Raw genomic sequence first — 26,771 nt, 5'->3', positions numbered from 1 at the left:
AGGCATAGGACCTGACAGCCTGCAATCCTGCAAGGACGTCCTGTTCTAACGTAGTGATCCTACGGGCTATCCTCAGCACCGTAGCTAGCTAGTGATCATTTCAATGATTATGAATACTAATCATTTGCTTTTTTGCGATACTTATTTCGCCTCTAGAAGGTGACGCATTATAGTGCCTCAATATAGTAACTATATGAGGAAATGAAACAAGCGGTCTGGAAAGTGTGCAAACACTCGATTATTTCGTATAGCATAAGTAGTTACAGAGCAAGATAAAAAAAAACGAAGAAAAAGTGAAGAGAACTTATATTTTCTTCGTATATTCCTTAAGTGACATCACGAAAGTTGTGTTTACGAAATGAAGAAGCACAGACGACCTGAGCGTGCAAGGCAATTTGGCGTTGATGGTGTGACTTGAAAACTAGTTAAGTTATTAATTATGTTGAAAACCCGTTAAAACCATTAAAATTGTTTACCATCAATAATTTTTCAATTAAATAATTGAATTAATATTTTGGTCAGTAGGAGTGTTAAAAAATTTTTAAAACCATAAATCTTGCTTCTTCACTACGTGCCTGAATATATGATTAAATCATGAATCTTGCTCCTTCACTACTTGCCTTGATATAAAATAAAATCGTGAAGGTTGTCGAATAAAAACTCACGTTCATGGCTAGATCGAGTCAAGTAAAGCATAACCGCATTTCTTATGCCGTCACAGTGCCGTGAAAAAAAAACCTCAACTAAAAAAAAAAAAATTTAGCCGATGATCGCGCAAATAATGGAATTGATTTAATTAGCGTTGCTTGTAAGCAATGGGGAAAATTACTTGTACGCATTTAGGAATAATTAAAATTAGTGTTTGTTCACAAGGAAAACATAAGCTTAAGCCAATAAGACATTCCGTACCTTGGCAACAACGCGTAGGCAAGCAAAACTAAACAATAAATGGCATATAAAAAACTTTCATCACAAGGTTTTCATACCTGAATAATAAAAACACAAAACATATGACGTGTCTTCCACAATATCACGAACACAGCCCACAATAACTAATTGGCTACGAAAAACTCACATTTCTCCAAACGAAATCACTCATTGATGTATAAAATACAGAAATTCTGAAATATGTTTAAATAAGAAAAATAATGCACAGGACAATAAATTAATTTTCCTACAGATATTACAACTGCAATTGTAACCGATCTAATAAATACAATATAAGAGCTGATGCTCATTTCCTAAACTCTGAAGTATCACAACCACGAGTGAGGTCATTGCTATAACAGACCAATACAGAAATGAAGGTTAAAATTATTCATGAGAATTAAGAAACATTGAAGCGCACACACTCTCAACCATAACAAATATCGACACTTCAGGTAGATATAACATTAGCAAATATTTAATTGCTTATAATGGGAGGCAAACCAAGAAAATTTGTGAATTGCATTATAAAAATTGATATTGTTTAAATATTGAACATAATAGTTACATTAGTTCGAGCATTAACATCGATCTTGCACACAGCTGAAGGTGAAGACTTGCAGAAATAATATCTAGTGTTCGTAGCTGTCAATTAACATTTATAATTTAGCTGTCAACACATGTCCTGCGCCAAGCTCAAAGCCGACGAACATACGAAAATGTGTTAATGAATTTGAAGTGCGAGAACTTGACAAGCTCCCTCAATTCTAAGTTTAACATCATGTTTCGATTTCTGGTTTAAGGTGAAAAGAATGCGAGAGCAGCTGAGCATGTCTCGGCTTACCTCACAGAAGCAGTAGCATCTGCTGCAGACGCTGCTGGTCTCTACAAACATTAACTGGATTGAAATCAAGCGACTGCTATGGCAGCCATAAAAGCAGGCCGCCATACTGCCATACCGGCAGGCACACCGATAACAATTGCACGAATATTATAATCATAGACTGAAAGGCAAGCAAAAGCGTAAAAATACTCGCACCAAAGGCGCCTTGATGTGCTCGTTAAAACAGGTCGCGGTAGGATCCAAGATCATCGGTAACGCAGCAAAAGACTGCTACCTTTATTTTACAATATATTGAGAGGCAAAATTAATTTCAAGCAAATGCGAAATTAATTTCCCATAACATTAACAAGTGATCTTTAGTTATTTCAAACTTTAGTGAAGACCCAACTAATTTCATGAAAGTTTTAATAGAACCGGTTTAATTATTGGGTAGAAAGCTCTTCTTCACTCAATACAAGAACGGTATTACCGCCAATGACTCTAACAAAGCAATTTAAAATCGCTAGTACAACAATAGCAATTACTGGTCAATCATGAACAGTGAGGCCGACTGGTCAGGAAGCCGCAGCGTTGATGATAAGAGAGCGGCTCTTATTTATGACCAATAGACAAGTCGTGGGTCTGCTTTCAGGTTTTAGGGATTCATGTCCACAGTGCTGAAGGCGTTCGGCTCTTAAATAATTGAATCTGCATAAATTATTTATTCATATTGTTGTAAATTTGTATTTTTTATATTAAATTCTTGTGCATCGATAAAATATTACGTATATAAAATTGAATCATATCTTGTATTTTTAATTTAACATAACATTTCAATATTCACACACGCAAAAAAACTTGTATGCGACTATTGATCGAAAGCAAGGCAAATAATAAGAAAAAAATAGGCTCTCATTATGCGAAGATCCAAGAGCAACAGTCTCATAATTGCCTCCGCAATATTGATCTTGTATACTCTAATTTCCAACATATTTATAACACTGAAATTCATTAGATTAATGTACAGTAAAGGTACGAGTTGTCTAATGTTCCACAACGATGAAGCTAAACATTGGACTTCGTAAGCGAGTAAGAAATAACTTATCATATAATTATATATTTGATCACGCAGATATTCTAATAGGGACATCCTCCCTCCGAGGCTCGAGCTTAAAATCCCCCTCTTCTTCCTCCCCTTCAGGGGCGTTCAAACTTTCCCCCAAGTTGGGGCTCTCCCCGACGTTCTCCTGAAGGTGGTAGTCCACATCACCAGCCCGCCCTTTGTCCTTATTGATGACATCCCCTGCACCGTCCACAAAACTCTCTTTCCCTAATTTGTTCCCAAACCCGTCCACTCTTTCTTCATCGGCCCCAAGTTCAGGTTCATCGTCGACAGCAGCGTCCTCGATGACCTGACGTTCACCAACGACATCGTCAGCCTCGTCTCCAACGTCAGCGGCTTTTACAACAGACGCGCCCTGAACATTGGCGAAAAATTCATTGCCAGCTGCTTTGCGGTCACCAATTAAATCTTGCACCTGTAAATCGTCTTCTTCCTTATCCCCTCTCAAATTTTGGTCAAGTTTGTCTACGAGCGACGCTTTATTTAGATCGTGTCCAGCATCTTCAACACCCGAATTTTGAGCCCCTTGAACAGCCCTTAAAGCGTTATCATCCCTCACATTATTACCGGCCTCTAATTCGCTGCCAGCTCTCGACCCTTTCTCATCCTTAGCCCCATTGCCGCTCCTCAAACCACCTCCGCCCCTGGTAGCCATCATCCCCTTCGAGCCCTCGTCAGGCCCGACGCCGTCCTTACGAGGTGCCGCGGCCCGTGCCACTCTGTTGAGCGCCTCGTCGTGCACGCGGTCCTCGTGCAGGCGGTGGTCCTGCAGCGCCTCATCGTTGGGGGCGCCGTCGCCTCCGTCGGGGTCCTGATCCGGCATCAGGGGGTCGTCTCCAAGCGGCTCCCCTTCGTCTATTGCTGCGTCCAAGTTATCTGCAAACAAATCAACGTCGTCACACAAGTCGCTAACATGGTATCACACGACGGCAACACAATAAAAAATATCAACATCGTTAAAAATGACGTCAAAAATCACCAGTGACACGATGCCGGTCATGTCCAGCATCATTGTTTGTATCTTATATCAACATCGTCACACTTGACGCTAACACATGACATTAAAGCAGCGAGAGCGACACCAGCGTGTCCGTGCCGCTAGCCTCAAATCTGACCGTTGTCATATGAGAACCAAAACAATAGGTGATTTTACAACAAGATTTTAAACTGACAGTAACCCGGCACTCTCAATTTAAAAAATTCGTGGAGTGCAGGGCTATAGCTGAACCTGATTATAAGAGGAGCTGTTATTCATAGTGTAGTACATCACTGCAAAAAACATTTATGATATTGCATTGCCTTTATATGCGAGAGTTACACATGAAATTGTACAAAGTTCGGTGCCAGGACGATATGGATTATATTTCTAAGAGGAAATGCGATCAACATAAATAGGATCATGCAAATAAGAAAGGCTCACATCAAATCTTTCCACACAAAGACGAGCGCAAAAAACGTCGGTAACTAATTCAGTGAATAATAGATGGCGAATGATACATCAGCATTCTACCCTCATTTGAACGTCGTCATCGAACGCCAAAATATGTCCATCAAAACATGATTATCAAAATGCGAGTACCAAATAGTGAATTTTAAAATAGGACTATCGAAATGTGGGCATCAAAATATACATATTATTCAAATTTGTACGGCAATCCTGGTAATTCGTTGTGGTGGGATTTAAAACAATTTAGGGATTTAATTCCATATCCGATTAGTGAATGGTAGCTTACTTATATGAGTTTTTTTAATTCGCACCATCATATCACAAAAAGACGTTCTAAAAACTCGAGATGTTCATCGAAAATTCTGCATAAATGCAGAGATAGAGACGTAAACAATAGGAGGCGCGAACAGAGAAGTTCAAACCATAAATGAACAGCAGAATTTCGTAAAAAAATTTAAAAATGGTCAGCTGTCAAGAGCTTGGAGACATAAAGACACTCTTTACTTAGAAAGATTCATTAGGAAGAAGCAAGGGTGGTATACAAAACACACGCGAGTGGTATACAAAACACACGCGAGTGGTATACAGAAAACACGTGAGTGGTATACAGAACACGCGCGAGTGGTATACAGAACACACGTGAGTGGTATACAAAACACACGTGAGCGGCATACAGAGCACAGATGAGTGACAGATATAACACACGCTAGAGTCGAGGTTGACCACCACAAAGGATATCGCGCATGAGACATCACGTCCTGTGTTAGACGGCGGGGCGCAATATTCACATTTTTCAGGCGGATTTCACGGGGAAATTGCAACAAGGTAAACACACAAAAGTTCAAATATACTCACGTGGGAAACATGGTTTCATTTGTGGACATTTAAACGAAGATGCAGGGTATAGCCAATCACAAGCACATTATAATCTGTGTGACATGAAGCATACGGTACACTCACTATTCACACTCAGTGAATGCACTTCTATTGATGAAAATGCACATACGAGATTATTTGTAAATATTTGTTATTATACTGTTCCACGCGAAGTGATTTATCTACAGTTCGTCTTTAATATAAACTGCTGACATGAGTCTCGAGCCAGCAAGTGTAACACTCCAAATAACTGCTGAGTGCTGACGAGTGCAGTGCAAATGAAGTGAAGAGCGATCTCCTTTACCTTCTTCGTCAGCTGCATATCTCCACCTGCTTTGTCTGCAGCTTCACCGGTAAATTTAGACTTTTCACCTTTCCTTTCTGTTCGACGTATAGCAACCTCGGGACTGGGTGCATGTACTGCTTGTTCCAGCTTTTTGTCAACGAGCTGCACTTCTGAGCCAGCACCTGACTTGAAGTCGCGGGTCATTTGCGATGGAGACTTTGAATTCGCTTCGCCTCGTTTCTTCAAAGTAGGGCCGATAGAAGCAGATGCCGCAACAGCAACAACGCTTTTCTTTACATCTTCAGAGCTAGTTTCTTGGCGAGATATCATACGATCTATCGGACGAACAGTTCCACGCCGGTTAACTCGATGAGATTCTTCCGTAGGCATGCTTTCAATCGGGTGAACAGTTCCACTTCGATTAACTGGGCGAGATTTGTCCGCAGGAAGAACTTCCCTCGAACGAACAATACCGCTCAGATTAACAGGGCTAGATTCTTTCAAAGACTGATTTTCAATTCGCGATTTGGCGCCTATTTTGCGACTTCCTTGAGCACGAGAAGACTTGAAACGCTTTTCAGGCGTCCCGACTGGGGAGAAAAATTTACTAGACCTCACAGGCTTTTTGTCTCGCTGATAAGCACGGTTATCGTCCATTCGAGGGACATTGTGAACAAGATAGAGTCCTCCAGGCTCAGACCCAGCGCCGTAATTCTGTCCGCTTCTGGATGGATGCGATCTGGTCAGATTAGAAATTTCCGGCGAATGATTTTGAAGCGTGTCGTTCTCTTCATCCCTATTCAAACCATTGTATTCAATCCGTTGCCAACGAGACTCTTCACTTTCCGTAGTTGGCAAGCTTTCGGTACTCAAGAATGGGACAGAAGTAGAGGCATGGACTTCGTGTTCCTTTGCGAGTTCATTTACTTTACTGGAGTTGTCACTTTGTGCAGGATTGTGAAAGCGGTTTTCAATCGTTCGCGTCTCAGAAGCCGATATCGTTACTTTGTTACCAAATTTTAAGATTTTAGAAGCAAGAGATGATGCATTCCGTTTGAAATTTCCACTTTGGACATCAATGCCATAACCCAGCTTCTTTTCTCCTATGTGCGGCGCGTCTTTCACCCGACTATCCTTAATAAGATACGTTAGGTTTGTTTTGACAGGGACGTTGCTCTGATCGTGGACCACAAGTTGAGATTGAGACTCCATCGGAGTAGACAAGATAGCCTTCGATTTATTATTTCCAGGAACACCAAGCACGTTCCTCCGACCAAAGCTCCGCTTGCCGTCGCGGGACTTGCGGAGCGATGCAACCACGGAGTCAAATCCCTCGGGAAGGACTTTTTCTGCAATGCCGTCCTGGGAGTAGCGGGTTTGGTGTTGAGGACGCATCGCAAGTATATGGTCGGGAGGGTCGCCATTCCTGATGAGAAAGTTTGAATCGTCATTCGACCCTGGAAAATTTGCAAAATTCTTTCCCACGGGGACATTACGCGCTGGAAACCGATCGTCTCCATCATCGTTATCCTGATGGCGATCTGCAGTGTGAGTGTCGTCATCGATGGGAATTTCGTTGTTGTTCAAAGCATGGGTTCTTTTCAACAGATGTCCGGGTTTCTTCACGTTGACTTTTTCTCTACGCGTTTCAGAATGTCGAGTGTCTGCAACCTTTTCATCCCCAACACCATTCATTGCAGGTCGATGCGATTGAATCTTGTTGGCTTCAACCAAAAACTGTTTTCGCATGCGAAGCTTCAGCAATTCTTCTTCCCTTTTCTTCGTTTGCTCTCGAAGTCTCCGGGCTCTTTCTTGCGCCATAAAATTGATTCGCCGGAGCTCCTCGTCTTTTTCATCTATTTCATTTCCAAAATAGTTTGAATTCTCATCATATTTTTTCTTATTAATCGCGTCCGCTTTCCGTCCAACCATAGCCTGCACCCTGACACTATCGTTTGGGCGCCTGGAGTTGGAAGGTTGGTCTCGTCGAACCGACGAGTCGTGACCAACGTAGTCTTCACCACGCCTAATATTTACGTCACTTCTGACAACATTTTCAGAGTTCCCGCGTCGAATTTCTGAGTCATGAACTACGTCATAGTCATCGTCTTCATCTTCATCATCACCTTGCTCGTCGTCACCACCATTCCTTGCCGTTTCTTTGACAATGATGAGTCCTTTTCTCTCCCCCACTATATTGTCTGCTTTAAGCCTGGAATTCATGTCTCTGCCATGCTTTGCTGCGACTACCATCGCGCGATGTCGATCTAGAACGGAAAGTCGCGAACTGTACAAACGACGAACAGGACGGAGTTTCCTAGTTCAATGAACCGACTGGAGTCAAGGCCAAGGTTCCGAACATGACCAAGGCCTTGATCAAGATCAGGGACAAGGTAAACGTCATAGATCAGGGACAAGGTCAATATCAAGGACAAGGTCAAGATCATGGGCAAGGTCAAGATCAGGGATAAGGTCAAGATCAGGGACAAAGTCAAGATCAGGGACAAGGTCAAGATCAGGGACAAGGTCAAGATCAGGGACAAGTCCTGCTACAGCACCCTGCTACAGCACCCTGCTACAGCACCCTGCTACAGCACCCTGCTACAGCACCCTGCTACATCACCCTGCTACAGTGCCCTGCTACAGCACCCTGCTACATCACCCTGCTACAGCGCCCTGCTACAGCACCCTGCTAGTGCTAGTCTACACTCACCTCGCGCTCTTCCAGCAGCTGCGTGTAAGGCATAAGACGGCATCACATTAGAGGTTGGCTACAGCAACATTACACGCAAGCAAGTTACGATGAAATAATGATTTTAGCTTCACAGGATAACGTAGTACAAAGTGGCATGTTTAGTGCGGGTAACTGGCATAAATATCGAATTATAAGAATAAACTTCAGAAGTAAGAAGTGCGTAAAGACATACCTACTACGCACACATACTTTTTACGCTTTCATACGGAGAAAACTATCAACTATCGTACTGTAAGTGTAAGTAACACAATTAAAATTTCGGTAGTAAAATACTGATTGAATACAGTTGCAAATTGAGTAAGTAACAATAGTGTAAGTAACAATTTCATATCAGACTAAAAGACAATGTTTAAGGTCATTTTTGCTTCTGTGCTAATCTAATTCGCGTACATTCGGTTTTTTAAATCGAATCAAACGTGATTTTTTTACATAATTCTGTTTAATTATAAGATGCGAAAAACTGTCCAAGTTTGAAACTTCAGGATCATAAGCAGTAATCAGAGGCTCAAGTTTGCAAAAAAAATTCAAAGCTGTGCATCCATTTATTCTAAACATAAAACGAAAATTATTAGATAACAGCACGATATACATTAACAGACATACGAACAGTAATTGGCGAAAGTGTCAGCACAAGACGCAGTCTGCATTATGTAGACACGACTTAATTGTTTTAATTTCTTTTTTGAACATAACGTGATACTCTATAAGGACACAAGAGGCAGTAAACAGCTAAGGTATTTACCGCTGAAGTCTGGAGGCGGAGGCAGTACATCGTTGGGGGGCTGGTGCGCCGGAGCCTTGTCGCCGCCTGTAATGCGTGGGTCTGACATTACACAAGCCTTTCATTTTACTTTAGTGCCCGTACCAAACTAATCAAAGACTGTAAGAAACTCTTAAAATATTTCATCGAACAAGGAACCGATCATGAACTACTGTCCTATTTCTGAGCAGCGATGCAATTCAGCGCTGTCGGTATTAGGCACGTAAAGAAGAGTTGAACAATATCAACGATTGCAACGACTACGTATCCACGTACAAGATACTGTGAGACATTACTTTGCTCCCTATAAATTTTATGTAACCAAAGAAAAAATTAAAATTTTTGCCATAAAATTTGCTAACGCGGGACAACGAAATGTTCGTATCAGGCTCGTAACTCACTTAGTGAACCGAGCGACGCGATATCAATTTTAGTGGAAAAACCATCTGGCACAATCATCATTAAGCTGCAGTATACTGCTAAAAATTGATCCAACTATTGATTGTGGCGATAATAGCAGCATTTATTTTCCCTAAAACTCAAAACAAGTCAATTAATTGCGAGCACATCATGAGTGGTCCGATTTGAATGCTCGTACTATCAAACTATGAATTACCTATATTGAGGGCCGTCGGAGAGTCGCTGACACAATACCATATCTGTCCATTGATTACAAGCCAAATTTAATAAACATTACTCAATTATATGACTCGAAGATAGAGGCAACCCATAACCTTTCACGGTATAATGATGAACACATAAACGAGGAGACAATTCTAAGTTGTTACATACCAATAGACAAGGTTAGGTGTGAATCGTGCACAACGGAGAAACTACACAAGCATGCGATCAATTTGCAAAATAATTGGTACATACGCGTTTCATTTTGCAGAAAATTACTATTCAAGTTAAGAAACCCACGAATAGTTCAATTCTTTAGAAAAACAGTTTTGTTGGTCGAATGGGAACAACGCTCTTCGAGGATATCTCAGCAAGCATAAACTAGCAATACAATTAAAGGATAAATAGAATTCAAAATTTACGCAGCTAATCAAGCGAGTTGAACGATTAGAACTGCAGAAAAAAAATTACATCTGTTTCGGGCACTAAAAAGCCGATCCAAAAGATTGCAAACAAAAATTCAAATCCACACAAAATAACGACACACAGCAAAACAAAAATGAAAGGCTTTGAATTAAACTCCAAACGACGTAAATGCTTATAAATTTCAGAAACAGAAGAATTGAACAACACCCAGATATCGTTCATTTGTCAATTAATATCCACGAAGATTCAAACTGAACTATAATGCAGGCAACAATAATTGTTATTGAACTCGAGTTCGAGATCATCTTGAAACTTGGGATCACCGTGATTACTTGAAAATATCTAATACAGCCTTAAGTTTAACTAGAACACAAGGTTATGTTCCATATCAGAACCACCATATCAGAACATACGCAAAACTCCAAAACGAGGCGACAACAAATAGCACCACCAAAAACTCGAAGACGTGGTGGTGCAAGCAACGGTGAGAGTTCCAACGACGACATCAACTTCTTGGGTTAGTTCGATAAAATCTTCACACACCAAGTTCGAAATTTGGACAAAGTTTAAAAATCTATAAGTTTTTTGAGAAAGAATATTACGATGTTATGGAATATAAACTAGTGACGTAAAAGACACAACAAAACTTCAAAACAAACATGGTAATAGATACGATTAAGTAAAAAAATAAGCAGCACCCACAAAAAACGCTAAAAAAATATATGCGAATTAGTAGGTATAGATTGTGCAACTTGGAATGCCGCTCAGTAGTTTCTTAAGTACTGGCTGTCTACCGGGCGTAATGTAAAAATCCAAATACCGGACCTTGCGTGGGATCCTCCAAAGTAAACATAACAATGTTTGCAGCAAGAATATTTCCCTCCTATTGAAATAATCTAAAGATTATAAATAGGAATATCAGACATTTTTCGATAGCCAGACCGGCCGTCAAGCAGAGGCTTGTTAGGCTGGCACGGCGCTTGTCAAAATTCGACACCGCCACTCAAGTCGAATCAGGCACCGCAAGTCGTTATCGTCACAGTCAGTCAAGTCAGCCCACCTGTCAAGACTCGGCGTCCGCCAGTCAAGTCGGCAGCTCGACCTTGCCTGTCGCCCCTCAGAAGCGACACTGCCTGACGCAGTTCAGGATAGTCGGCCCTGTTGTGGTAGAGACTCAAATCTATGGCGTCACGAGGCAGCGGTTTGCGGGCGTTCTTATCTGGGTCTTGGCCGATAGCAACGAAGTTGTCCAAGTGGCCAAAGTTTTCGTTAACACGGCTCTGGGTGGCGTCGTGTGGCTGCTGTAACCGATGCTGCTGATGACGTTCGTATTGTTGCTGCTGTTCACGCTGCAGTTTGTGTAGTTCCTCAAGGCGCTGAAGTTCTTCCTTATCCTGAGGCGGCATGTGGTCAAAAGTTCGAGGTGGTATATGGACATAACTCTGAAGCGGCTCAAAATGCCGGTTGACGAACGGCGGTTCGTAAACGGGAGGTTGCAGATCAGACGGAAGATCTACACCATGATATTGTAACGGCAACGTGCGATTAATGGGAACATTAGGTACCGCTTTCAAAAAATTTCTGCCAATGACCATCTGGTTTCCCATGTTTTCCATTCTCAAAGATTCAATAGGGAGATGGATTTGGTCATGCTTGGCCCCGGGAGGGGGCGGGATGAAGCCACCATTCTGTTGCAGAGGCAAGTGAGGGTTCAGCAAGAGAGCATTGGCACCTCGAGTGCTGCTCCTGCTGACGGGCTGTAGTAATGCCACGTCTTGTGGGGCCGCAGCGGCGTGTGGGAGCTGAAGTGATGACGGCGACGCAGGCGAAGGCGAAGAAGCCTTGCTACTGCGCACGCCGGGCGCGGGGAGAACTGCGTCCTGCTGACTGCCTAACACTGCAACACAGCCACTCAAATTTTGGTCAAGCGCGGAGATCGTACAACTACAAATGGGGTGCTAGGGTATGTTTCGTACCTATCCTTTTTTGATACGGTAGTGATCCCGTCACGAAATTACATTATTTCGAACTAAAACTTGGTTGCATTTTACAACAAATGCAGTTTTCAAACAAAAAAAGTCTCTGAATTCAATCAAATATCTGTTTGCATACGAACTCTCAACAATTGGCATGAGAAATTCAGTTATAGGTACGCAAATTATCATACATGGATAGCATCATTTATTTCAACAGAAATAAAGCCGGTTAGTTGAATGAGATATTTACAATGGATACCGCGCCGTGATGCCGCTCATGATGGAAGGGAACCACTACTACCACCACTACCACTGCCACCACCTACACCACTACCACCACCACCACCCCATCACCGCCACCACCACCAAGCAGACAGCGGCGGGCAAGACAGGCCGTCAAGCTTCATATGAAAGACATAAATTTTACCGCATTCGCCATTCATCTCAAGTTTATTCATCGTGTATACATCCTGGGATAAATAGACAACGTGTAGACGACATCCTGACAATTTTTACTCATAGACTCGGCCAATGTTGTGATCTCTTGCTGAAGTTCACTTTCCAAACACCAGGTAAAGAAACACAAATGTTCTTAGCACAAAGGAATGTGAGGAAGGCTATGTTGTGTGGACGATTATATCGGGAAATTTCTTATGAACTTTTCTTCCGGATAAACGATATTCCCATTTAAAAACTGATTTCATCCAGCAGAAGTCAGAAAATGATTATACTTTTTAATATTTTGCATTCGAGGTAAGTGTTCCGAAACCTTGAGATACGGTAGCTAGCAAAGTAACGCAGCCAAAAGGTGAAGAAACTTGATAAAAGCTGGAGATAAATTTTCGATGAAGAATACACTATTTTTCAACACATTTACCATGACACCAGAACGCTCCTGCCCTTCAACACCCGGGAAAGAGACAAAAGTATCCAGAAAATGGAGAGCTTGAAACCAAATAAAAGCTTTACACATACAGTCATAAGTCTTGATGTTCCCACCCTTGCGGTACACAAACCAAGCGTTACAATTTGGTTGCGAGAAATGCACAGACTTTTCTTCCGATTCTCTATCTATTTTCTTTCGCAATTTCCAACCTTGGTCGTATGAAGAAAGTCCCGTACACATACATTCGAGTAGCGTATCTGTAATGCGAGTGTGCGAGACATTGCACCACGATGGATCATTCCATAGTGGAGAAACAACACGCCAATTTCTAATGAAATGAACTTGAAGCAGTAAACTTCATGCTATAACTGATAAGCTTCTGGCATAACACAATAACGAAGAACATGCATAGTTGCACATAGCACAAAAATATAACTGTTACCGCATGCGTGACGTGCGAATGTAACAATTAGAGTAAATTTAGTGCTCATGCGCTCACTTGATGGTAGTATAGAGAAAATTGCTATATATTTATTTAGCTGTATATTTGATGTTTAGACGAAGTAACTCAAGCTTGGAAAGAGCAAGAGGACGACCACAAAAATATTCCTAGAGCATGACGGTCCCACATTTACACGCAGTCATGCATGAAAGTCAATCATGAATATATACCCACATTTATGTCGTGCCAAAACACATATTGTGTTTTGGCACGACCTAAAGACAAAGAAATAGCTCGTACTAATGAAACAGTACGTTGAGATTAAGTGTTTTCTAACAGATCTTTCTTACAACTGAGATAAAATCGTGAAGATACTCTCCAAGCTCAACAAACAGAAAAAAAAACAGAAGATAAAGTGAGGAAGGAGGTGATGATTGTATTGTATGAGAGAGTGGACGGAACACGACACACGAATAATGAACACGACACACGAATTTCATTTACGAACCAGGGACACCGACGCCGGGGACGGGGGCGGGCAGCACGTTCACGGCGTTCCCGTCCTGCTCAGCAAATTGTATCACGGACAATGAAATAATACCATGCTTCTCACGGTTAATATTAAAAACATAGTGCATAAATTTCCTCATTTAATATTGGTAGGGATCAACTAGATATAGTATACTGACTATACTAGTTTTTCTTACTATATTGGGTTGACTGCGACCTAACCTAACGTCGCTGATGTGACGCTAGGTTAGTATCGTATGGGCAACTCATGTATACGGCGCGTTCTCGTATAAATAGGAATCAGTTAATAAAGAGAACGCTAGGTTTTTGCTGTTAGCTAATATAATTGAAGTGCTTGCATATTTGTGTACGAGAAGTCGTGATAACTTTAAATTGTTAGGATTCAAAGCTGCAGAGTTATTAATCAACACTAGGTTTATGTCAAGGTAGCCTTTTTTGTTGATTTTTTCGCATGTTTTTATTTCGAGAGTCTCAGTTTTAATCTTGGATTCGATCTCAGACGTGTTCTCTAGGTTCGCCTGTAAATCTTTCAAGCAGATCTCTAGCCGTAACCACACTCCGCTGTCTGATCTAAAGCTCGTCCTAGGTTTTCCTTGACAAAAAGTGAAAACGGGCCTGCGACTCATATGGTCCATAAACACGTTATGATGAGATCAGCCAAGTATTATGGATACCAGCATTATCACGAGATACTGCATGAAATCTGGAAGCGCATTAGCAAATTAAAAAATTAATTAGACAACTAATAAATTTTCTTGTTTGCCGACATGTAACAGCCAGTGTGTCATGAGTCGCATTATAAGAAAAAAAACTTGCGAGTTTGAAACTCCGTAACCCAGTCAATGAAGGATTTTTAATATAAGCCTTTCAATCACAGACAAGAAATCGGCCAAAAAGTCTACTTAGCCTGCTACTTGTATTTATGTCGACACTTATCTCAGGCCGTTACGTGTACTTGAGAGAGTTTAGAACAAGAAGAGAGTTTAGAAGAGAGCTGTTGCCGCAACGGCAGCAACAGAGCAAACCTTTTCATCGAGCGCTGCGTCTGTCGACACTTATCTTAGGCCGTTACGTGTACATGAGAGAGTTTAGAACAAGAAGAGAGTTTAGAAGAGAGCTCTTACAGCTAAGGCGGCAACAGAGCAAACCTTTTCCTCGAGCGCTGCGTCCGATTGACGGTCACCACCTGCAGCGTCGGGAGCCTCAGGCCTCGCCACCACCCCAACCTCCTGGCCTGCGTCGTGCCCTGCCTCTCCCACTTCTCCTCCACCTGAATAACCGCCCACTTTCAGATAATTATTCATATATTGAAGTCATTCATAATATTCCTTACCAACCATTTCTGAAATTCGCTTACAAGTATATTAATCTATGGCTCGATTGATGGAACTCTACTTTGAAATAAAAAAGTTTGGATAATCAAAATTATAGCAAAGCAAAAGCAGCACACAGACGCACAACTAAACAACACACACAATGACCAACACACACACAGTGAGCAACAATCCACACACAACTGTACGAGGCAGGGAAACCAGAAAGCTGCACACGACATAAGGGGCATAAAGGGTTCTCAGCTGATGATTCCAACATAATCCTTCCCGAAAGCCTGGGACTCCCAAAATCTCGTCAGGTTTTGGTAAACTAGCTTGCATGCATAAATGTATTTACAAAAATAACATAATGTACATAAATATATTAGGATTTTCAAGCATTATAAACTAAAGCTCCCGTGGTTGCAATAGTTTAAAGTATTTTGTTTGAGTGAAAAAGTTTGTGAATTGAGGATCACTGACAACCATGTCAAAAAGTAAGATCATACTTATGTCTCAGTAATGTGGCTGAACGATATCATTGCTTACCTAAATACTGTGATAACAATGCCTACTAAGAGCAGTGATAACACCGCACACTGAACTTAACTGATAACAATGCCTACCTGAGAGCAGTGATAACGTGGCCTACCGAACTGAACTGATAACAATACCTTCCGAACTGAACTGTTAACAATGCTAGTATGAACTGATAACAATGCCACAGTGAAGTGATAGCAAATGCCTGCCTAAGTCAAGTGATAACAATGCCTACCTAAGTGAAGAGATAACAAAGCCTACCTATATGACCGGTCAAGGAGTATCGCGGCTTAGGTCTAGGCGCGTCAGGAGGATCACGTATGATAGTGGGCAGAGGGCGGCGAACGATGCCCTGCATGCCCGGCACTTTAGCCTGCACTTTGTAGAGGTCCTGCAGCACCGGTAACTGGCCCCGACCCAGCCTCTCTGTATGCCGACACCCAGTTATGTAGTTCCTGTCTATGTCCTATAGCTGCGTCGTGCTATACCTTGCATATAATCTATTCTGAACGCGTGTAGTCACTGTTTATGCTCGAAGTATTCATATGACCACAAAAGATCATCATTTACAGCGATTGTTCATACCAGCAGGGTTCTTGACAAGAATTTTACTAAAATAAAACGACACAGAGAGTCACACATTCACTATTGCAGAGCCACTATGAAGCCTAAAAACGAACCTACCGTAGCCAGCACAAGAGGTGAAATTAATGATCAACACAATCCCCCGACATGTCTGAGATCTTTGAGCTCCAACAGAAAAATCCATATAGCAGCGACGCAAAACTAGCAAATAACTTTCGTTTACTTGCAATGGCAACAGAAATTTATTAAATCTGATAACAGTTTTTGAAGGCCGGGCCAAAATTGAATGTCGTAAGCAATGTCACAATGGACAGTTATGAACTCAAAACTCCATCAGCTGATCACTGATGGCTTTTCAGGCTATGCCCACTGGTCATAAGTTTTTATAATATGAGCCCGGTTCAATTATTTTACAAAATTTTCAAATTAATATTTTTGTTAATTTAAAAAAAATAATTTTGCTAATTAATTAAAAACAAACAAAAATTAATTCAACAATCAACAAATTGAAATTAAAATCAAAAACTTACAAAGCATCCCTTATTATATATAAAGGCAACAATCAGCCCAAGCATTGAAATCAAAGTAAAGATAATTGAACATGCATGTTACCCACACATACAAGGACATTGAACTTGGTGCATGTAATATTGAAAGCAAAATAAATATTAGAATCATTAATACATCATAATATAGGACGATGCAGAACAAAAATTATCCAGTATCTTCATGAACATAAGAGTATCAGAGTTGCTGTGGTATCTTACTTCTTGTTGTATTATGCACTACAGTATTGACGGACCTATAGAAGCAATTTATTTTAGGTGTGCCTGAAAGTTGCACGAAGATTTTGCGTTAGTTTCATTCATTGTGGTTAATATTCATTACTTTTTACAAGCCTGTGTTTGATCAATAAATTCAGGAATAAGAGGGATCAACTAGTAACTAGTTAGTTTGAATGCCACAAATATGCATCAATAGGACTCAAGAATAACTCTGAGTTAGGAATAACTTAACTTTATAAAATCATTACAGTTTGGTTATAACTTTTTAAATCAACTTTATAAAATCATTACATTTTGGTTATAACCTTACAAAATCAACTTTATAAAATCATTACAGTTTGGTTATAATTATAACATTATAAATTCATTACAGTTTAGTTATAACCTTACAAAATCAACTTTACAAAATCACAACATTTTGGACGTGACACAGTTGCAGCGATGGAACAATAAGCAAGACTCGCCTGTGTCAGAGTTGTGTCGGTTGTCCACAGCTACCTTGGGTACATGCCCTTCCTGCTGGAGTTGTGGCTCTTGTCTGCCATTCCTTTCTTGCAGCTGTAGGTAAATAATATTTAACACATTAAAGACCACAATATAGTTACAGTATGTATGTAATACAGTTACAAAATACAGAAATAAATTTAATTAGGAAAATGAAGACCTTGGTAGCACATGGCACAGAAAATATTTGGATGTGGAGGCTTAAAATGCTGCCCTAATATCACACACAAAGACAACTTCCAGGTTAAGGACCTAGTCTCTAATTTCACTAACATCATAAATTAATTCTTAAGTGACCACTAAACCATCATGCTTAAGGTGCAACTGATAAACTGTCTCCATCTTATCCATGATATAAAGATTTATTACAAGTTTATGTAGCATAGACATTTGGTGTGATCTTCAATCAGGCCATTTCTACTATCTACAAGAAATAGGAACTACATTAGAGACACATTAACATAAGCATATGAATACACTAAAATCACGGACCAGACAGGAAGCAAAATACAATGTCTACTTATTTGGGTGGAGCCGCATTTAAGAATATATATTATTTGCATAACTGCATTTAAATATAAGTAACAGCTCTTGTGTGGACCATCTCCATTGTTTATTATATTGCACGATCATTAATAACTAAAAACATTTTTTTGAAACAGGAAAATCAAATTTCACTCATTAATTTCTGAAACATTCGAATGATCATAGGAGCCACTGACATAAAAAAGATTAAGAAGAAATCTCCATCACAAAGAAGTATAACAACATTCAAGATGACAAAAATTGAAGATAAAAATATATGCCTGCTAAAACAACCTATTATAGAGCATTTAGAAAACATTATAAACTGCATATGCAACTACAGTAACTGTCAGTAGTATTTCAAAATATTTATAAAGCTGAGTATTCAAAATTAGTATTTAATAAATGGGTCATAAGGTTCACATAAATAAGGTGCACATCTCCATATGCATTACATGGAAAAATATTGAGCAATGTGGACAAAAACAAAAGGTCCTATGCAGTCAGGCCACACAAAAATAAAGAAGCAACACTGATCTAAGAATTGTTGTACATAACAAAGCATGAAGATACCAAGAAGAAGAGATTTGCTTCAAATTTCTTGAACAGGTTTCAACTGAAAATTATTATTATAATTTTCAATAAACATCATTAATAAAGTCAGTTGTAAATTAGTAAGTGGTATGTATCCGGCCATATTAAAAACTCTGAAGTTCATGGAAGGCATGTTAATGAACATATTTTGAGCTTGTCTAGTTCTTTTCTGGACTTGACCCAGCTCATATTTTTGTAGTCTACTGAAAAGTTCCCCTCACTCCACCAAGCCCAACAATTACTGTAAAAATATTCACAAATCTAAAAGGGAACTACTACTAGCACACAATCCACACTCCAGTGACATACATTGGTCAAGTATGTTGAAGACAAACATTTTGGTACACTTGACGTTGAATGGAACCCAAAGGCAGCTCAAAAATTCTGAGAAAATTATGCTTTTTCTAAGCATTACAAGCTAGACTATACAACTGGGCAGAAGAATGTGTAAAATCCAGCATTCTACTCCAATTGTGTACAGGCATTGATATACATAAAATCAGATGCAACATACATTTGATCAGTAGAACAAGTGGTTGTTGAACCATGCACAATGGTCTATATAAACTATATTTAAATAAACCTTTAAATTTTGGTTTATTGAATGCTCAGTAGCAGACTAAAGAGTATTAAAATTTTCCAACAGAAAATAAAGTGAATTAAATTATTAGCACTTTTGATGTAAATATTTTAACAAAGTCCACTTCAAGGTATAGTCTCAAAATATCTCCTGTGCATGTATGCTGAATTTACCTGGCACTTCCTATTCTCTTTAATTTCCATCATACGACAATCTTCTGCTCTGATGCAGGTTTGAACACAAGGGTTTTATCTCATACATAAACTACCATGCTAAAAACCATGCACTAATCCACTTATCTTCAATATTAACTGTTTCTACACCTCTAGTCAATTAAAAATTTAGAAACTCGTGAATATGACAAGGTTTTAAAGGATGATGCCTCCTGTCTGACATGAAAGACATCCAAGCCAAGCTACCTGGGATAAGCGGGCAGAGGAGGAGGCGAGCTGCCTGTTCATAGCGCTCAAGTTAGCATCAAGCTGCTTGTTGCACTCACGCTCCTGCAATGATCATAATACTGGCACTTGTGAAGTTGTGCGGCCACTTATCTCTTGTATGATGATCTATCGTGCAAGCAACACTCAATGTGTAGTAGATGATTTTGTGACAACAATCAAGTTAGTTGAGAATTTTAAGGCAGGTAATTGAGTATTATTAGCAAACTTTAAGGGGAGTAGAGGATTATTATTATAATAATTGGAGGGGATGTTTCTTAAAATTTTCAAGAAAAGTTGTGGAGTGTTATTTTAATACATGGAGAATTTAACAGCTTGTTACCTACTGCTAGAGATTAGTTGTCTCCTAAATTTTCTGGGAATTAATGTTGCCAGTGCTCACAATCTCTACCTCTTTGCCACTGCACACTAGGATTATGTAAATGTCAGTGATGATTTTGGTCAAACACACTCAGACAAGCAGCTTAATACATGAACAACCATTAGTGGTTGAGTATTTGCTTATGTTTGTTAAGAGTTAAGACCACCATAATCCCTGAAAAAATATCAGCTCAATTCATTGAGTGAATGTGCAAAATCAAATTTTAAACAACTGAATATTGCGTAAAATCAAGTCAAAGTGAAGTGAACAAGTGCAGAAGCAAAGTGTGGTTATAAAACTGCAGGCCATATCAATAATAACCCTATAAATTGTAAAGGAAATCAAATAACTCACCTCTTCACTCATTATAAACAGTACCCATTATAAAGGAAGACCTGTAGAGTCACTATAACACTTTGACAGAAGAAGCTATTGCTATTAAAAGGCTTCAAGGAGTAGTTGAGAAAACTTTACAATTACTATCATAATTGAAGGGATAAATGGAATGCTACTTGAGCACTTTGAGAGAAGTGAAGTACTATTAAAGTGTAATCCAAATAGAGTAGTGAAGTGTTACTTGCATACTTTGAGTGAGGTAACAAAATGCTATTCAAATAATATGAGTGAACTGTCATCTGAGTAATTTACAGAGAAGGGAAGCATTATTTCAGTATTTGAAACCTTTACTAGGCCAAATTAATGTTGTCAAGAGATTTTGTATATGTACTCTAAGCCCTAAGGCAAGTAGTGGCTACAAAAATGTTTTCAAAATTTCATGTGTTGAAAGATTTCATGGAAATTTCAGTCAAAAAATAAAGTGTTTTATAATCAAAATGCAGGAATGTGTGATGGTATCACTAAAATTATGAGAGATGTAGTTAATAAATTATCAATTAATAAGGAAATAATAACATTTCTAAGATCTTTAAAAAAAGTGATCATTTTGTGAAAAGAATGATCATCTGAGGCAATAAAACTGAACAAATCTGAGAACAATAAATTGTTAACTGTAGGTTGTATTACTGAAGTTATCTGCAAACAAACCAGGTGACAGCCCTCTTATCATGCAGTTGAAAAATATTAGTGACTTTCAATATCGAGAAAAATAAGTTAATATTTTCAAGTGTGAACATTAATTGGCACACAAAGCAACACACAAAAGGAGAACTCATGCATATCCAGACTTGATCCTTTCATTGATTTCATTTCCTTGTTAAATCTACAAAAAGTGCCTACTCTTTCACCAGGGATCCACACACCATGAGCTATGTATTTACTCAGCAGGAACACAAAGAATGAGAATACCCATAATATTGCACGCAATTGCCTCTGAAACGAGCAATACCGGTACACACGGTAAACTACCTTGAATTGTTAATATGAATTATTTGCCTAAGAAAAAACAAAGCATGGAGGATTGTTTCCTTCCTAAAATTTCTTATGTATCTACACCAAAGCTGCGTAGTGAAAATTTATGTTAAGAAAGCCTAGCTATGTTTAGGGGCTGGAGTAAATTTATTGAACATCAAGAATTTGCTTCAAGAAGCATCAAGGTTCAATTGTGAAGAGCAAAGAAGTAGAAGAAGAAGAATAGAAATAAAAACTTCTAGAATGAACATGTAGGGTGGTGCTCATCTGCTCAATATGTGCAGTCAAATTGAAAATTGCTCTTGCTCTCTAAAAGTTATGCATATATTTCATACTAACCATCTGCAGCTTTCTGTTGAGCTCAATAATCTGCTCATCACGTTTGCCAAGAGCTGACACTGCGTCATCACGCTGGGATATGAGCAGATCATTTTCTCGGGTGAGCCTCCCACTTTCAGACTCGCAGTCTCCAATTCTGATGTCAGCTTCTCTCTACAATGAAAAATGGAAAAAATTTTTATCTGATCATAAATTGTTTCACTAGACAGCTACTAACCACTGTAAATATTTATTCAATTAATTACAATTAATTAGGAATCTTCATGAAGTGTACTATATACATATATGAATTTAGTATGTTGGGTGGCAATTTTTAATTCATGTTCCATCTAGACATTATTTATTTTCATCAGAAAAACATGCATTATTATTTATATTTCTGAAGGAAGAACAAAGAACAAGAGTTGGCTATCTACACTAACTGTTAAAAATTCAGCTTTGAAAGGTTCTTTGAAGCATGCCTATATAGGGCGTGCCCTGCATTGCCGCCTTGATAATTGGTATTTTGCTCATAGGTCAGCTTCGAAAATATTTTGATCGTTGACAGCAAATGAATAGCATACTGATGCGTAAGCCATGCCCTTTACATAAGATGATCTATATTAGCAAATTGTATAATTTCAAAATTAATGATTTTGATAGATATTCTTAGAAGTTTAATGTGACAGGATATTTTCTTGTGATTGATAAACTTACTAGTTTGCCTTGCAGACCTTCAGCTTCATCTCTTAATGATGAAATTTCATACTCCCTTTTCCTTAAATCACTGTTGAAATTTTTTATTTCTTGCTCCTGAAGGATGAGTTTGTTTTCTTGTTGTTCATTCTGATCTTTGGACTCACGCAGCTGATCTTGAAGAGCTGCTGCTTTCTTCTCACTTTGTTCAATCTTGATCTCACTGAAACATGAGATACATGTAAATTTTAGGCTGTTAGGTACAGTTTTGCAGTTCCATAATAGATACTGTAAAACATGGTGACATGGATTTACTGCTGTTAGGTACAGTTTTGCAGTTCCATAATAGATACCGGTACTGTAAAACATGGTGACATGGATTTACTGCTGTTAGGTACAGTTTTGCAGTTCCATAATAGATACCGGTACTGTAAAACATGGTGACATGGATTTACTGCTGTCAGGTACAGTTTTGCAGTTCCATAATAGATACTGTAAAACATTGTGACGTGGATTTACTATGTGACAAATAGTCACACAGTAAATCTATAAATTATATCTCTTTATTGCATTTGTAAATTATCTCATAGTACTTCAAGGCCCATCAGCGCAAATTTTTCAAGGCAAAAACTTTGTGAGTATAAGGTTTTCTTTTCTTAATGTCAAACAATCTAAGAACCCTGTCAATGGTCCAAGTCAATCTGTAAAAAAACTCATTGGTCCTAAAAATACATGCAATTTTCAAATCAAATTCACCAAGACTATTCTTATCACGCCTTCATGATTGATGATGATGTCATTATTTAGTGTCAGGAGTATCTCAAAAGTCCATAAAAGGAGTTTATGGAGTAAAAAGAATTTTTTTTAATGTATTTTTATATTTTTGAAAGCCAAAAATCAAGCAGCATAATTTATGAGCTCATAGCTCATAAACTTTTGTGCTGCAAGCACTTCAAATTTTTGCTCTTGAAATAAACTATGATCTTGAAATTAGTAATAACAGGCTGAGATTTAAAAAAAGATCAAACCCCTTAGATATGTTTTATATAGTGCTGATCTTATTTAAAAAAGAACTTATTTTATTTGATTCATGAAAAAACCTAACCCATTATAAGTACTTATATTATCAGTCTGCTTATATTGCAAGTTCACAATGAATTTAAAAGCAAAGAAAGCGCCAAGCAAATTCACCATATTGATATTTCAATATTGATAGGGTGAATTTGCTTGACATTTTCTTTGCTTTTAAATTCCTTGTCAGCCCATTATAGAGTAGTGTGATATAATTATTACAATGTTCTCTAACTTACTTTATAGACATCAAAGATGCATTATGGCATCACAATATTTATAAAACAAATAAAAAATGAGATAAAAATTTCCATGCTTGCAGTCAATTTTGCCCATTATATGGCCCTTTTCTAATTTGCTTCAGAATAATAAGAAATAGGATACATTTTTGATTGCAATTTCTGGAAAATTCTGCGGCCTGCCCAATATTATGGATTAGTATAGTATAGCAGTATAGTATAGTATCTTAGGCATTAAATAAATAGGCCTGGATAGGCCTGTCGCCGATTCTAGTACTTTTCTTGACTAGACTGGCCTTACGGACGGAAGATATCAGTTGTTCCGTAGGGTACGAGGCATTTTAAGACTGAACATATGCTCATGCATGGCCTTGTCTAGTCTGTTCTTGAACGCGTTCATACTTGGAGCATCAACAATATCTTCAGGGAGGCTGTTCCACATGTCAGTGACTCGAAGCAAGAAGAAATGTTGTCGCGTGGATAAGTTGAACCGCAGTTTTTTTAGTTTATAGCTGTGGCCCCTGGTGTTGGTTCTTGTTTCAAATTCTAGTAATCCTTCTGGGACCTTGTACAAACCATGAGATTGGGCAGCAAGTACATCAATTGATTGATTCGATGCGGGTTTGAAGGCGAAGAAGAAGTCACCTGCTGACTACTTGTAACACCTGGACTCAGCAATGATTATTTATTTCTTGTCTTCATCTTCTCAACTCTCAAGTACCATCAATTTGACAAACTTTGCCAGTGCCACAGCACTTATGTTACTGGGCAGAACTGGGGTCTGGCCTTCATAAGAATTAAGAAACAATTCATTTTGTTAACAAAACTGAGCCACAACTATCTAGTGCAATCATAAATGCTTTTCAATTATTATATGACAATCAAATCCCAACAAATTGAAATTTTGGTCAGTAGCATGACATGGTTTTTGTTGACTAGTGGCAAGTCAAGTGCAGTAGGGTAAACGTGGTATATTCCGACATCGTGGGTAATGCCGTCAACTCTTTAGTTTTTCCTTTATATTAAGCTTTGTTTTAGTTCCATGCGTTCGTTGACGGTTGAAATGGTGACGTCATACATTTGCGTGTCAAACTACTGCCAAAACACTAGGTCTTGGCCATCTAGCAGGAAAATATTGAGATCCAAAGAGAGACGATGCACGCTACCCAGTGAGATAATAAAAAAATGTGTCAAATTTGAGAGTTGACCTTGCTCTACCAAATAGTGAATAACTGTTTGTATAGGAAGAATATTATGGTTTGAGACTTTTAAATACGTCTGTGAATATATTAGGAATCCTCTAAGTATACTTGTATTTGCTGATTTCAAGTGGTAAATAAATTAATAGATGATTAAGTTGAGAAATGGATTTAGACACATGAAAACTAATTCCGTCACAACTTGAATTTGACACACACAGATCGTTCCAAGCTGTCTACAAAAATTAAAATTTGCTTAATTCAAAGCTTAAAAGTTGTTAATTAAAAGCATAATTAAGTAGTGTTCAATATTCATTAGTGTTCTAATTCAAAGCCGTGTTGTATTCCAATACAGCTCACACAGGGAACGGAATTCGAACACGTGGATGACAGCATTACGTATCAGTAGAATTTGAAGCGCGGACAGAATATGCCTCACCACGTGCCAAATATTGCCACACACAGTGATGGAATATAGGGATTTGGTAGGTTTCCATTCTAAAGGCTTTAAATAAATATGGCAACATTTTGTGACGTTTCGTTGTTGCTGACACATAGTGCGGTGTTTTGAGAGTCACATAAAGCAAACAGAACTTGAGTAATGCATACGGTTATTTTTTATAGTTTTTCATTTCTCAATGCATCCTTAATGTGACGGAATATACTGCGTTTACCCTAGCTGCTGATTGCCAACTTATGTTGTACTATTACTGGAACTGGACACTGGTACCTATTTGCTACATGGTAGACATTTTTCCCTTCTGCTCGCCAGTACCCAGGCCAGTGGCCACTGGCCACAAACCTTCAATAAGAGATTTATTACTATTTTTGGAGCAGCAAGTTTTCCATAATATAGTTTATAGATAGCTAGGTAAGCTAGCTAATAATTAATTATTACTAAAACAAAATAATTGCTATAAAAGATTTTTAAGTAAAAGCATATGGTCCAGGACTCCAGATCCACATGGAAAACTTGAATTTTATTTCTTCATTTTTTTTCTCAATCTTGGAAAGTTTGAAGTTGGACATGACATGATGACAATCAGACATTGACTAACCTGAATAAGTGTCCTTCAAATCAAGGATAAACAGTACTCAATAAATTACATATTGCAATAATTAGTTTGCTTTACTAAGCAATAAGCATTCACTGTTTAGAATCCTGTTAGGCTACCTAGTTCAAGTAGTTGGCTGTTGCTCTGGCAGACTGGCAGTCTGGCACTCACCCGATCTTCAGACTAGCCTGCATTTTCTCCAGTGACTGCAGAACATCATTGTTTTGTGTGTTCAAGTTCCAATAACTAATCGTCAAAAACAACACGCTAATAGCCAAACCCCCAATAAGATAAATTGGAGGCCTGCCATTTGTTCTTCTAAACATAATTAGCTAACTGATTCAGCGCGGCACTGTCAAGTGTCAATGTTTACGTCTCGCACAGCGAACGACCGTAGACCGTAGTTACCGATGCGCTGCCACACAAACAATTTGTTCGATTTGTATTGTGTGACTTAGATTTAACGTATTATCTGCATACAGTTTTCTCCGAGGAATAAGTAACAATTTAAACGTTGTATTAATTATTTATAAAGTTCCTAGTCACCTTTGTCCATAGATAGATTTAGTTTCTAGTATATCTTTTCCTAAAGTTTCATCAAATTCGTCGGAAAGTCGTTTCATCATCGCGGAAAGTCAATTCAACATAATCGGCACACAAAGTTAATTAGAACAAAATATTTGAAGAGCATTCGGTAGTAA

General features: G+C 38.7%; 1 protein-coding gene across 5 annotated transcripts; it reads right to left on the bottom strand.

Moving 5' to 3' along the window:
* Positions 1-728: 728 nt before the first annotated feature.
* Positions 729-26,437, bottom strand: LOC108665180. Of its 5 annotated transcripts, XM_047881878.1 has the most exons (11): positions 26,242-26,437; positions 22,528-22,729; positions 21,832-21,984; positions 19,725-19,808; positions 17,567-17,660; positions 15,028-15,149; positions 13,857-13,911; positions 11,105-11,941; positions 8,980-9,045; positions 8,196-8,213; positions 729-3,749 (listed from the first exon to the last, which is right to left on the bottom strand). In XM_047881878.1, the coding sequence occupies exons 1-11, from the start codon at positions 26,394-26,396 to the stop codon at positions 2,875-2,877; spliced, it is 2,661 nt and encodes an 886-aa protein (XP_047737834.1). In that variant the 5' UTR covers positions 26,397-26,437; the 3' UTR covers positions 729-2,874. The 5 variants fall into 5 exon arrangements, with proteins under 5 accessions (XP_047737834.1, XP_018007400.2, XP_047737837.1 ...); XM_018151911.2 differs by lacking the exon at positions 8,196-8,213; XM_047881881.1 differs by lacking the exon at positions 11,105-11,941.
* Positions 26,438-26,771: the final 334 nt, after the last annotated feature.

This window comes from Hyalella azteca, unplaced genomic scaffold (assembly GCF_000764305.2).
Source record: "Hyalella azteca isolate HAZT.00-mixed unplaced genomic scaffold, Hazt_2.0.2 contig9044, whole genome shotgun sequence".
Classification (NCBI taxonomy): Eukaryota; Metazoa; Arthropoda; class Malacostraca; order Amphipoda; family Hyalellidae; genus Hyalella; species Hyalella azteca.
This window is presented reverse-complemented; position numbering and strand designations above follow the sequence as displayed.

Excerpts from the sequence above, each read along its gene's own strand:
- LOC108665180 (XM_047881878.1), bottom strand. The coding sequence starts at position 26,396 with ATGTTTAGAAGAACAAATGGCAGGCCTCCAATTTATCTTATTGGGGGT. Across the intron at positions 17,661-19,724 it reads CCTCTGCCCGCTTATCCCAG|CTGCAAGAAAGGAATGGCAG; the intron begins GTAGCTTGGCTT and ends ATTTACCTACAG. Across the intron at positions 15,150-17,566 it reads CCGACACAACTCTGACACAG|GTGGAGGAGAAGTGGGAGAG; the intron begins GCGAGTCTTGCT and ends GCGGTTATTCAG.